Below are 12,304 nucleotides of genomic sequence, written 5' to 3'. Positions count from 1 at the left end.
ATGGGGATGGAATATTCTTGTCAGGGTCTAATACAATGCTTGTCGTCATTGTTATCTGAGTGCTAGCGGGGGGGATGGAAAGCAGAGAGGAGGAAGGAAGATAGAATAAATTCTGCTGAGATGGGGGTTGGAGGTTGGGGAGGTTTCTCGCTGGACTCTGGATTTGAAGTTTTTTTGTTGTAAGATAGCGACCTTCATGTCTCTGATTACATGACTGCTGAATTGGAATTCATTTGCAAATTGGATACTATTAATTTAGGCTTAAATAGAGACTGGGAGTGGCTAAGTCATTATGCAAGGTAGCCTATTTCCCCTTGTTTTTTTCCTCCCTCCCCCCCCCCCCCCAGACGTTCTGGTTAAACTTGGATTTATGCTGGAAGTGGCCCACCTTGATTGTCATGCACAGTGTGGGGAGAGTGGTCAGTTTGGATGAGCTATTGCCAGCAGGAGAGTGAGTTTGTGTGGGGGCGGGGGGGGTGAGAAAACCTGGATTTGTGCTGGAAATGGCCCACCTTGATTATCATGCACATTGTAGGGAGAGTGGTCACTTCGGATGAGCTATTACCAACAGGAGAGTGAGTTTGTGTGTGTATGGGGGTGGAGGAGTGAGAAAACCTGGATTTGTGCTGGAAATGGCCCACTTTGATTTTCATGCAGGTTGTAAGGAGAGTGGTCACTTTGGATAGGCTATTACCAGCAGGAGAGTGAGTTTGTGTGTGTGGTTTTTGGAGGGGGGTGAGGGGGTGAGAGAACCTGGATTTCTGCAGGAAATGGCCCACCTTGATTATCATACACATTGTGAAGACAGTAGTCACTTTGGATGGGCTATTACCAGCAAGAGAGTGAGTTTGTCTGTGGGGGGGCGGAGGGTGAGAAAACCTGGATTTGTGCTGGAAATGGCCCAACTTGATGATCACTTTAGATAAGCTATTACCAGCAGGAGAGTGGGGTGGGAGGAGGTATTGTTTCATGGTGTCTGTGTATATAATGTCTTCTGCAATTTCCACAGTATGCATCCGATGAAGTGAGCTGTAGCTCACGAAAGCTCATGCTCAAATAAATTGGTTAGTCTCTAAGGTGCCACAAGTCCTCCTTTTCTTTTTGTGAATACAGACTAACACGGCTATTACTCTGAAACCTGTCATAATCTACATTGTAAACTTTGGTTCCTGCTGTTAAATCATTCTGAGTTTTTGTTTAGATTGGGGAATGTCACTAACAGCATTCACAGAGAGGCAAGTCCTGTTCTCAGTGGCCAGATGGACAGTCAAAACCTGAGCAAGATAAAGTGATGGGAAATAGGGGATCCTCAGGGCTCCAATGCATATACCTGGAAACAACCTCAGGGAGCTGACTTGTGACTGGCTTGGTGGTTCCATGTAGGATGTACTTAGTAATGTTGAACAAGTGACAGTTTAGTGCATTAATGCAGTTTGCATTAGTTTCCCTGCCCCCGAAGCACATTGAAGGCCAGCATTCCAGGCGCAGCAATTGCTTGCTCTCTCAGTCAAAAGGTTGAAAATGGCAGTTCTATGTGAAGGGTTGATAAAGAAAAGAACCAGAAAACAACCCTATAATCATGTAAAGCTATGCTTCTGCCTTTTTCCTATGCTTATCTGTCTTTTCCCTATGTTTATGGGAAGAAAGAATTTGAACTGTGTGTAACCTGTACTCCCTCTTGGGGAAAGAATTCCTTATACGGATGGGCCTCCATGTTCATACCTCAGGACTCAGACAGACAGGGTTTGACCGGTTTGAACTGGAAGAGATATCACAAAGTATGTTGAACCAAGCTATAAAAGCTCTACCTTGTTCTTTGTTCTGGGCTTCGCCATTTTCCTCTGCGTAGGAATTGGTGAGCCCTTCAGCTGTTGTATTTGCTAGCATTAAAGGTGTCTCATTTTATCTAAGAGTCATGACTCTGTGTTTGTTTGGCTAATACAGAAGTCCAGGGAAGGCTACCCTCCCAACCCTAGACGGGAGGGAAACCCTTTTTCCCTAACAATCTGGGGGCTCGTCCGGGATTGCCGCTTCTCCGGACTGGTGGACGGTCGGGGCTCTGAATCCTTCTTGCCGGCACCTGGGTTGCTTTAACCCTGAAGGCTTCCCGTCTCACTTCCACCCACCGTTTTGGCGAAATAAGGCATCCCTAAAGGCACTAGGGTCCGGACCTATTGGTGAACACCGGCCGGTGGGAACTTGGTGAGTTCTGAATTTTTCCTTTGTGATTGTCTTGACAACAGTCAGGGGTTCTGTCTTTGGGAAAAGATGGGAGGGGGGTCCAGTAGAACTGTTGATCCTTCTACGCCCCTGGACTATATGTTAAAACATTATGATAGGGATATCAAGGCCTTACAATCGGATAGCAACAAAACTGTGTATAAGTTTATATTTTTGTGTCAAGGTCCCTGGGTGGGAATGACGCAAGACGACCCGGAGCCAGGAAATCGCTGGCCAGGGGAAGGAACATTTGAGTTACATACTGTTGTTCAATTACGGAAAGTACTGTGTGATTTGAAACCGCGGCAACTTAAGTATTCTGATGTATGGATAAGAGAGGCTGAACAGCGCAAAAGCGCCAGTGTAACTACTAGTTTACGAATTGAGGTAGAAAAACTTAAAGCCATGCGGCCTCCATCCTATAATCCAGGATCCGGTGATGCTGACCAGAAGCCAAAAACGCCAAAGTCTATTTATCCCCAACTCCCATTGAAGGAAGCAGGGGATCCTATACCATTGGAAGAATGTACCTGTATATGGGGTGGGGTACCGCAGCCCAGCCCCGATGCACTCACGTCCCCGGAGAGTGACCGGGCGTGCTAAAGGGAGAGGAGCGGCCCTGCTCTCCCACTTGCTACTGATGCACCCACATCTGACACAGAGCAGGGGGATGCTCAGGAGGCTGGCACCTCTACAAGGGAGGTGGCATGTCTTGATCCGCGACACCCCAGTGACATGACGCCCGCTAAAACCTGCCCTCAAGACACACCTCAGGCAAAAGTTATTGGTGCTGTGATGGCTAGTGCAGTCCAAATGCCTATGCGACAACTGCCAAGTGGTGTGGGGGGAACGCAAATGGTGTATGTCCCTTTTACCAGCACAGATCTAATGAACTGGTCAGCTACTTTTCCCCCATTTTGAAAGTGTCCGGAAGAATTTATTAAAAAGTTGAAGGGTATTTTCACAATGTATAATTGTAATTATGATGATGTGGAGATGGTTTTAAATCAAGTGCTAAGTGAGGGTGAGAAGGCAACGGTGTTTAACAAAGCCAGAGAGACGGTACAAGGCAAGGAGGCTTATCCGCAAGAGAAACCTGAAATGGATTGGGATGTTCCGGAGAATGTTCGTGTGTGGAATAATATGAGAAAGCAAATTTTAGAAGCATTAGAGGAGATGTCTAAGCCTGTTTATGATTGGGGAAAGGTAGATGCATGTGTTCAGAAGCACGATGAACACCCAGGGGAATTTTTCCACCGCCTTTGTAAGGTTTTGAAAAACCATGGCGGCTTAGATCCAACCTCCCCTGTAGCAAAAACACAAGTGATCGGCCAGTATGTAAAAAACTTACTGCCATTCGCTCGGAAGTCTGTGTGTAGTCAACCAGCTCATGAAAACAAAACGCTGGAGGAGGTGGTGGGTTTAGCAGCCCATGCTTGGAGCAATAGAAAGGAATTAGATGCTAGGAGGTCCGAAAAGCTTCTTAATCTGCAGTTGCAAGGGTTCCAAGATGGCCCTCGGGGACGAGACGCCAGCCGTAGGAGGGGAGGCTTTCGGGGACCAGGCGGAAGGGGAGGCAGCTCTACCCAGGGATGGGGACCACAAGGTCAGAACTTCCAGCCACGGCCTGGGAGGGCAGGGCTAGATGAGTGCCAGCGGTGCCGACAAAAGGGACACTGGGCTGCCCAGTGTCCGAATTACCGCCCCCCTCAGTCAGCTGACCCTCTTATGCAAGCCTACCAAAGGGTTCAGGAAAGCGGGCGAGAAGAAGGAGGTACTGATTGAAAGCTAGACGCCCACAATGCTTCGCTCCCCCCGCCAGAAACTCCCTCCACTTCTTGGACAGTGCAGTTGGATGCAAACCATCCGGAACTTCCCGTTGTGGTGGGAGGAAAAACTTACTCAATGTTAGTTGACACCGGGGCAGATAGAAGTACTCTACAGGACCCCAACCTTCCTACCACTTCTGCAACTGTAAAGGCTATAGGCGTTGGTGGCACCGTATGCGCCCTTCCTCTAACTGCCGAGCAAACGGTCCAGCTTGGCCTGTTATCGGAGGATCATAGCTTTTTATGCTCCTGTCCTGCGAATCTATTAGGCAGAGATTTGTTATGTAAACTACGAGCAACTATATTTTGCAGCCTGGATGGGCTATACCTCTCAGTCCCTACTTCTGTCCCTGAAGGTACAGTAATGGCACTGTTAGCTACCACAACTGCCCCCACTGCCCCTGTTGAGTTATCTGATATTCCTGAAGCATTGTGGGCCACAACTTCCACTGAAACTGGACTTTTAAAGTCAGCGGAACCAGTTTATATCACTTACTGTACAGACGTCCCTCTGCCCCGAAAGATGCAATATCCATTACCTAAAGAGGCCATAGAGGGAATTCGGCCAGTCCTACAACAGCTTTTAACCCAAGGAATCATTAAAGAGACTACCAGCTCCTGTAATACACCGATTCTTCCTGTTAAGAAACCCAAGCCTGGCCCTGATGGCAAACCGGTTTACCGCTTCGTGCATGACCTCCGCTTGATTAATGCTATTGTGATCTCCGGTTGTTCCCAATCCTGCAACTGTTTTGACTGTTATTCCCCCAGGAGCTACTTATTTCACCATGATTGATCCGTCTTCAGCATTTTTCAGCATCCCTGTGCACCCAGACTTGCAGTTCCTATTTGCCTTTACCTTTGACGGACGTCAATACATGTGGACCCGCCTCCCTCAGGGATACAGGGAGAGCCCTACCATCTTCAGCCAGTATTTAAAGCGAGATCTGGACTCTATTTCGTTGGCTATGGTTTCTACTTTGATACAGTATGTTGATGATCTGTTATGCTCTACAGCCAAGGATGCCTGTGTACAAGATACTCGAATCCTTCTTTTTGCATTGGCTGAAAAAGGTCACAAGGTGGCGCTTTCCAAGCTACAGTTTGCCCAACCCAAGGTGGAATACTTAGGGCACCGTATTTCTTATACCTCTACTGCGCTCACTCAAGACAGGATTAATAGCGTTCTGGGCATGCCTAGGCCTACCACAAAAAAACAACTCCGCCAGTTACCAGGGGCAAGTGGCTATTGTAGAGCCTGGATTCTGGCTTATGCGGAGTTAGTACACCCCCTCACCGACTTGCTGCTGGATTCCCCTCTTGGGGAAAGAATTCCTTATACGGATGGGCCTCCATGTTCATACCTCAGGACTCAGACAGACAGGGTTTGACCGGTTTGAACTGGAAGAGATATCACAAAGTATGTTGAACCAAGCTATAAAAGCTCTACCTTGTTCTTTGTTCTGGGCTTCGCCATTTTCCTCTGCGTAGGAATTGGTGAGCCCTTCAGCTGTCGTTCTTGCTCACATTAAAGTGCCTCATTTTATCTAAGAGTCATGACTCTGTGTTTCAGAGTAACAGCCGTGTTAGTCTGTATTCGCAAAAAGAAAAGGAGTACTTGTGGCACCTTAGAGACTAACCAATTTATTTGAGCATAAGCTTTCATGAGCTACAGCTCACTTCATCGGATCTGTGTTTGTTTGGCTAATACAGAAGTCCAGGGAAGGCTACCCTCCCAACCCTAGACAGGAGGGAAACCCTTTTTCCCTAACTGGGTGATAAAATTAAAGGGGGAAAATGGTGGCCAACAATGAAGGATTAAGTAAAAATATCTGGGTTCATATTCCATCCTCTTTAGACCTCGTACAATCCGAAGTTAATGACTTGAAAGATGGCATTCTGCTCTGCTAAGCATGGCACAAGGCAGACCCACTCATTAGCTGCAGGGGTTCCCCTGCCACTAGGCACTGATCTTTTTCCTGTCCATACTTTCTAAAGGTTAGCTAACATTTGAAGCACAGAAGTTAAGGTTTTGACAGCTGCTTGTCCCTGACTTTAAATTCAAGGACAGCAGAGCTTCCAAAATGCAAATAAATCAAGCTGAAGAACACATATGTCAGCAGGCAATTAGTATCAGCTCTATCAATCTACAACCAGTTCATAGTTCTTGCAAGTCAAAGAGAAAAGAAATTAATGGTATTTTTTTAACCAAGAAGTTTTAAGTGGGATTTTAAGCCTCTCTCCCTCCCAGTATGTAGTTACTTACGTCTGGCATTTGTCCAACCGTGTTAAATTTTACCAAGTAGATGAGTACTTAAAGAATCATTTCATTTTTTTTTTTTTTAACCTGCACCCTCATTTTTCATGAGTGAAAGTCAGAGTGAGTATTTGGCCAATTTATTTAATATTAATGAAATCATCCACTTAATGTGCAGCGGCAGTCAAAAAAGTGAACAGAATGTTGGGAATCATTAAGGGAGAGATAATAAGAAAATATCATATTGCCTCTATATAAATCCAGGGTACACCCACATCTTGAATACTGTGTGCAGATGTGGTCGCCCCATCTCAAAAAAGATATATTGGAATTGGAAAAGGTTCAGAAAAGGGCAACAAAAATGACTAGGGGTATGGAACGGTTTCCATATGAGGAGAGATTAATAAGCCTGGGACTTTTCAACGTGGAAAAGAGACGACTAAGGGGGGATACGATAGCAGTCTATAAAATCATGACTGGTGTGGAGAAAGTAAATAAGGAAGTGTTATTTACTCCTTCTTCTAACACAAGAACTAGGGGTCACCAAATGAAATTAATAGGCAGCAGGTTTAAAACAAACAAAAGGAAGTATTTTTTTCACACAATGCAGTCAGTCTGTGGAACTCTTTGGCAAAGGATGTTGTGAAGGCCAAGTCTATTAACAGGTTTCAAAAAAGAACTAGCTAAGTTCATGGAGGATAGGCCCATCAATGGCTGTTAGGCAGGATGGTGTCCCTAGCCTCTGTTTGCCAGAAGCTGGGAATGGGCAACAGGGGATGGATCACTTGACAATTACTTGTTCTGTTCATTCCCTCTGGGGCACCTTGCACTGGCCACTGTCGGAAGACAGGATACTTGGCTAGTTGGACCTTTGGTCTGAACCAGTATGACTGCTCTTATGTTGTTATTATTTTTGCAGGGTTAGGGCTTCTGGCTGTAATGTGCTTTTTCACATAGAAGCCTCACCAAGGCACATTCCTGCCTCATCATCACAGAGGATGGAGCCAGCTAGGGCAACAAAGTTTCCTGAAGATAATACAGCTGCTTCTAGGCAACATCTGTAAGGTGGCAGAAAGGGAATGAAGTTTGAAAGGCATACCTATGCCCCCACTCCCACAATCCGATGTAGTTATCGAAAGGCTGGGGAGAAAGTCTGGGGTGAACAGAAGTACCTATACCTCCCCATTTCACTTACCTGTAGTCTAAAAAGCAGAGGAAGAAATAGACAACCTCTGATACGGGATAAACAGCTGTAAGTGAAAAGAAAAGGAGTACTAGTGGCACCTTAGAGACTAACCAATTTATTTGAGCATAAGCTTGCGTGAGCTACAGCTCTCTTCATCGGATGCATCCGATGAAGTGAGCTGTAGCTCACGCAAGCTTATGCTCAAATAAATTGGTTAGTCTCTAAGGTGCCACTAGTACTCCTTTTCTTTTTGCGAATACAGACTAACAGGCTGCTCCTCTGAAAGCTGGAAGTGAGAATTTTTAACAAGTGGCTGCCCTTCCCCCAAGAAAACCTGAGGGGTAACTATTGGCACAGTCATTGACTTCAGACTGATAGGACAGTGGCAGATAAATCATAGTTGCTAAGTCATCCTGTCCCTGCCCCCAGTGATAGCCTTGCAAAGAAAAAACAACCTTCACCTTATATGTAATGTGTGCATATTGGCCCATCAGTCATCTAATCACTTTATTTATAGTGCAGAGTGAATTCAGGGACACTATCACTTTGCACTTGTAAACTATAATACTCTTTCCCCCCAAGAACCACAACACACTTCACAAACAAACAAGTAGGAAGGCATTATCCCAGTTTTCGGATGAGAAAACAGATCTTAAATCCCCCAAATTTTCAGTCAATTACATAAAGTTAAGAAGCTACATCCATTTTAGGCACTTACATAAGTGGCCTGATTTTCAGAAGTGCTGAAAATCTCAGAGACCGGAAAACATAAGGAGGGAGCAGAATAATGGGTGAAGTACTTGTAGCAACATTAGCATGCTCAATACATCCAAGCGACTTTGGGCTGCTTGTACAGCACCTAGCACAATGGTGTCCTGGTCCATGACTAGGACTCTTAGTCACTAAATACAAATAATCAGTGGGATATATGCTAAGGAAACCTGTATCCCTCAGGTCTCCCAGGCATCAAGCCCCTAGAGATATCCACTACGAAGAAGAATCCTGTGTGCATCTTATCTTTAAAAGACTCTTATTTAGAGGGACTCTCAAATATTAGGCTTACCTAGTGACCTACATTAAAAGACAATCTCCACCCCAGTTCTTATCTATGAATAGTTAGCTTACAGAAACAAACTAGGCTGTTAATATTTTAAATCTCAGCCAGCTCAAAGATTCAACTTAACATGTGACCTGTTTAAATGCCAGAACACAAGCATTATCATAGAAGATAAGTGATTGCATCATAATTGCTGTGATAGCAGAAGGTGCATTTGCTTATTAGCATTGGGTTGCACAATCAGTTGGTTTTAAAATAGTTAGGGTACAGTAATCTTCAGTTTCAGAAATAAAATGCATCACTGGAATCACGAAGGTAAAATTGAAAGGGGGCAGCTTTCAAGTGTTTAGGCTAATAAATGCTAATACATGACTTTGCATTTTATTCAGCAGCTTTCATTCTAAACCACCTTGCAGACTATCAGACAAGTCAATAGGAGTTTGTCTCAAACTGGTAATGACCATATGATTTTGCCCAATTTGGATGCAGACCCACTGAAATGCAAGCAGATGTCTATGAAGAGGTGGTGGTAACCAACCGATACTACAAAATTGGGGCAGGGAGCATTTTGGCTAAAGACACCAGGCCACGTGAGATCACGAATGTCCACCCATAAACACAGGGGGTCTTGACTTAAGGTCTCCTCCAAAAGAGCCACAGTTGGCAATCCTTATCTACCTTGGAAGATCAAAAGACTGAGCTAACATTATCAGCATACGATCAATACAAAATACAGTTGTGGTTCCAGGAAGTCCAGCTATTTCAGTCCTGAAGTTTAGACCATTAAACCCTCAACTCACGATATTTAGAGCATAAAAGCAGCATTTTTTAAATAAAAGTTCTAGCCTGTTGCCATTCATTTCAAGGGGCACAGGATTGGGTTCATAATTTCCTTACATTTTTCTTGGAACTTTGATTTCACAGTTATTTTGGTAGTCTAATATGCAGATTGGCTTTTTTATAAGTAGCAATATTTTTCATACTATTACTGTTAAAGTTTTGTCAGTAGTAGTAACAACTGCACCTGTTTCTTTTGCTTCAGAAAAACCCCACAGGAATCAGAATTCCATTTAGGATGTAAATAAATTCAATGAACACAAAATTAAATCAGGTCTGCACAGGCCAAATATTAAGCTTCCCTATTGAAAAGGAACATTCTGTATAAAGGTTTTCACACTGTTAAGTTTGAGTGACCTTGAATCTCCTTTTGAAGAAGTTATTTTCTTACCCCCCAAAAAAGCTGAGTGCAAGGGTTGGTTGCTTAAGGAAAAAAATGTTACTTCAGTTAAACTTAAATCATGGCTGGGTAATATTTACCGTATAAGAATGCTATGTCTGTATAAATGAACCACCACTGTATGTTCTTGAATATGCTTTTGGATTGACAAATACCTCAAAACCACCACAGTGCTATTTTCTTTGTAGTCCATATACTACATGATGGGAAAAGCCTTTAAACCCAGCCTATTGTGAGCCAGTAACTTCCAAGCCCTGGCCACCTAGAGGGCCATTACAAAAAGCCAAACCCAACACACACAAGCTGAAGCCTAACTTGGTTCCCCCATCCAACAACCGTGTTCATAAACCAACACATAGGAGGGCTAAATTTGTTATGGGTCTTGGTTAACCCTAATGTAGGAGGCCGAAAGAACTCCCCTGCCAAACATGGAGCTAGATCCCTGACCTGGATGGCTCTTATAAGCTGCATGAGCATTCACAGGGGGCTGGGAGCTAAGGAGCAGCTGCAATGCCGGGCACCAGCAGGAAACAGGGGAATGCCGCATCTACCTGACTGGTACCATGGAGCAGAGCAGCAGTTGCTTCCCACCTCCTACCTGAACATGGGTTGGGGCCTCAGATGCCAGGGAGGAGGTAGGGAGATGCCCCCAAAACTGCAGTGTCAGAGCTAGGCAGTCCTGGACGTAACACTCCCAGGCCCCTGCAACTCTGCTCATGGCTTCTGCCCCATGGGGAGCAACGGGACACAGAGATTCAGGCCCAAGGCCCCACTGGGGTCACAGACTATTGGTTGAGAACCACTGACCTAAATCACAGTACATATCTTGGATAAATTAAAACCACACTTTGCTGCTGGTGGAAGAAGGGAGTAGCAAACTTCAACCTCACTGACTGCTGACAGGGTGCATCACAGAAAAGGCCAAGGTGGGGGGGGAGTACAGCAGTGTCTCAACCTTTCCAGACTAGGGTACCCATTTAAAGAGTCTGATTGGTCTTGCATACCCAAAGTTTCACCTCATTGAAAAACTACTTGCTTATAAAGTCAGACAAAAACTCAAAAGTGTCACAGCGCACTATTACTGAAAATTTGCTTACTTTCTCATTTTTACCATATAATTAAAAATCAACTGGAATATAAATATTGTGTTTACATTTCAGTATATAAGCAGTATAAACAAGTCATTGTCTGGATGAAATTTTAGTTTGTACTGACTTCACTAGTGCTTTTTGTCGATTGCTGTAAAACCAGGCAGATATCTAGATGAATTGAGGTACCCCTTGGAAGACCTCTGTATATCCCCAGTTGATAAGATAATTCTGCTCCAGTGGTTGTGTCTTTACAGAAGGTAACAGGACTCAAATCTAGCAGTAAGGCCATAGAAATGCACTGAAGTATGTTTTTTTAAAAACGTTGTCATCTTATTGACATTAAGCTTCATTACAGAACATAATTTTGCTGAGTGGATAGACAGCATATTAATAAGATTCTACTGTATAACTAACATGAATATTCAATGCCTCTGCCTACACAACGTCTTTGTGTGAATGTGTAACTTTTATATTAAGCAACAATTGTAATGTTTCTATAGAAGATGTCTGGTTCATACTAAACCAAAAAAGAGGTTGCCACGGGTAGGTTGAACAAGAAAAGGAGTTTCACCTAGTTCAGCAATTACAATAAAATAATCTCTGTAGTACTCCTCTGCGGAGGGGGTTTAGTCCTTCCAGCTCTTAGTCTATTTTTTTGAAAACAACATAGTGTTTGTTACCAGTACAAATGTACTGCAGGTGTGCATGGAAGTCATATTTGGATGTAGTCAGTTTCACTGTTTCTGGGGAGCAGTAAGAGAAGCAGATGAACAATGAAACCACACAAACATCTATAAGGCAGCAAAAACAAAAACACCCCACCATTCTAAAATTCCTTTAAAATAAAATTAAAAAATTCAGGACAGTTTAGAGAGTATCGAAATTGAATTTTCTGCAATCTGGAAAAGTTACAAAAATTCAAACTAACACCAGCACTTTGAACTGTTCAATGGAACTCCAAAATAAGAATGAACATATGTTTCTCTGACTGTACACATTCCTTTATTTTGAAGTGTTTGCATCACTACAATGGAACTGTAGGAGTTATTTCATAGAGACTGGTTATCTGTTTATTATAAAATAAAGAACAGGAAATTATTTACATGATGGAAAAAGATTTCAGCACTTTAGTGGAATGGACAACTTCATGATACTGCAGCCATTTGAGAAATTTAGTCCACATACTTTCCAAGAATGTCACCATCTCTAAATAAGTAATACTCCTGCAAATGGAGAGAAAAAAATAAGTTAATATCTGTTGCAGCCAAATCTCACAGAACTAGTAACTGGCTCCAGGGTCAGTAGCACTAAATATTGTAGTTACTGAGATTGATTTATTGCTGAAGGCTGAAGCCAATACTACACAATCAAAGGAACTATTAACCCAAGGACTTTTATAAATATCTGTTGCCCCGAGAGCCTGTCAC

General features: G+C 43.6%; 1 protein-coding gene across 2 annotated transcripts in view; it reads right to left on the bottom strand.

The window, feature by feature from the left end:
* Nucleotides 1-12,304, bottom strand: part of LOC102934594 (MOB-like protein phocein) — a 34,482-nt gene that overhangs the window by 15,510 nt on the left and 6,668 nt on the right. The window contains exon 4 of one of the 2 annotated variants that reach the window (XM_027834014.3): nt 11,863-12,100. The exons of the other annotated variant lie outside the window; for it this stretch is intronic. Within the exon in view, the coding sequence (XP_027689815.1) occupies nt 12,050-12,100 (51 nt within the window). The 3' untranslated portion in view covers nt 11,863-12,049. Of the gene's footprint in view, nt 1-11,862; nt 12,101-12,304 lie in introns of those variants that run through there. 2 annotated transcript variants of the gene reach the window in all.

This window comes from Chelonia mydas, chromosome 11 (assembly GCF_015237465.2).
Source record: "Chelonia mydas isolate rCheMyd1 chromosome 11, rCheMyd1.pri.v2, whole genome shotgun sequence".
NCBI lineage: Eukaryota > Metazoa > Chordata > Testudines > Cheloniidae > Chelonia > Chelonia mydas.
This window is presented reverse-complemented; position numbering and strand designations above follow the sequence as displayed.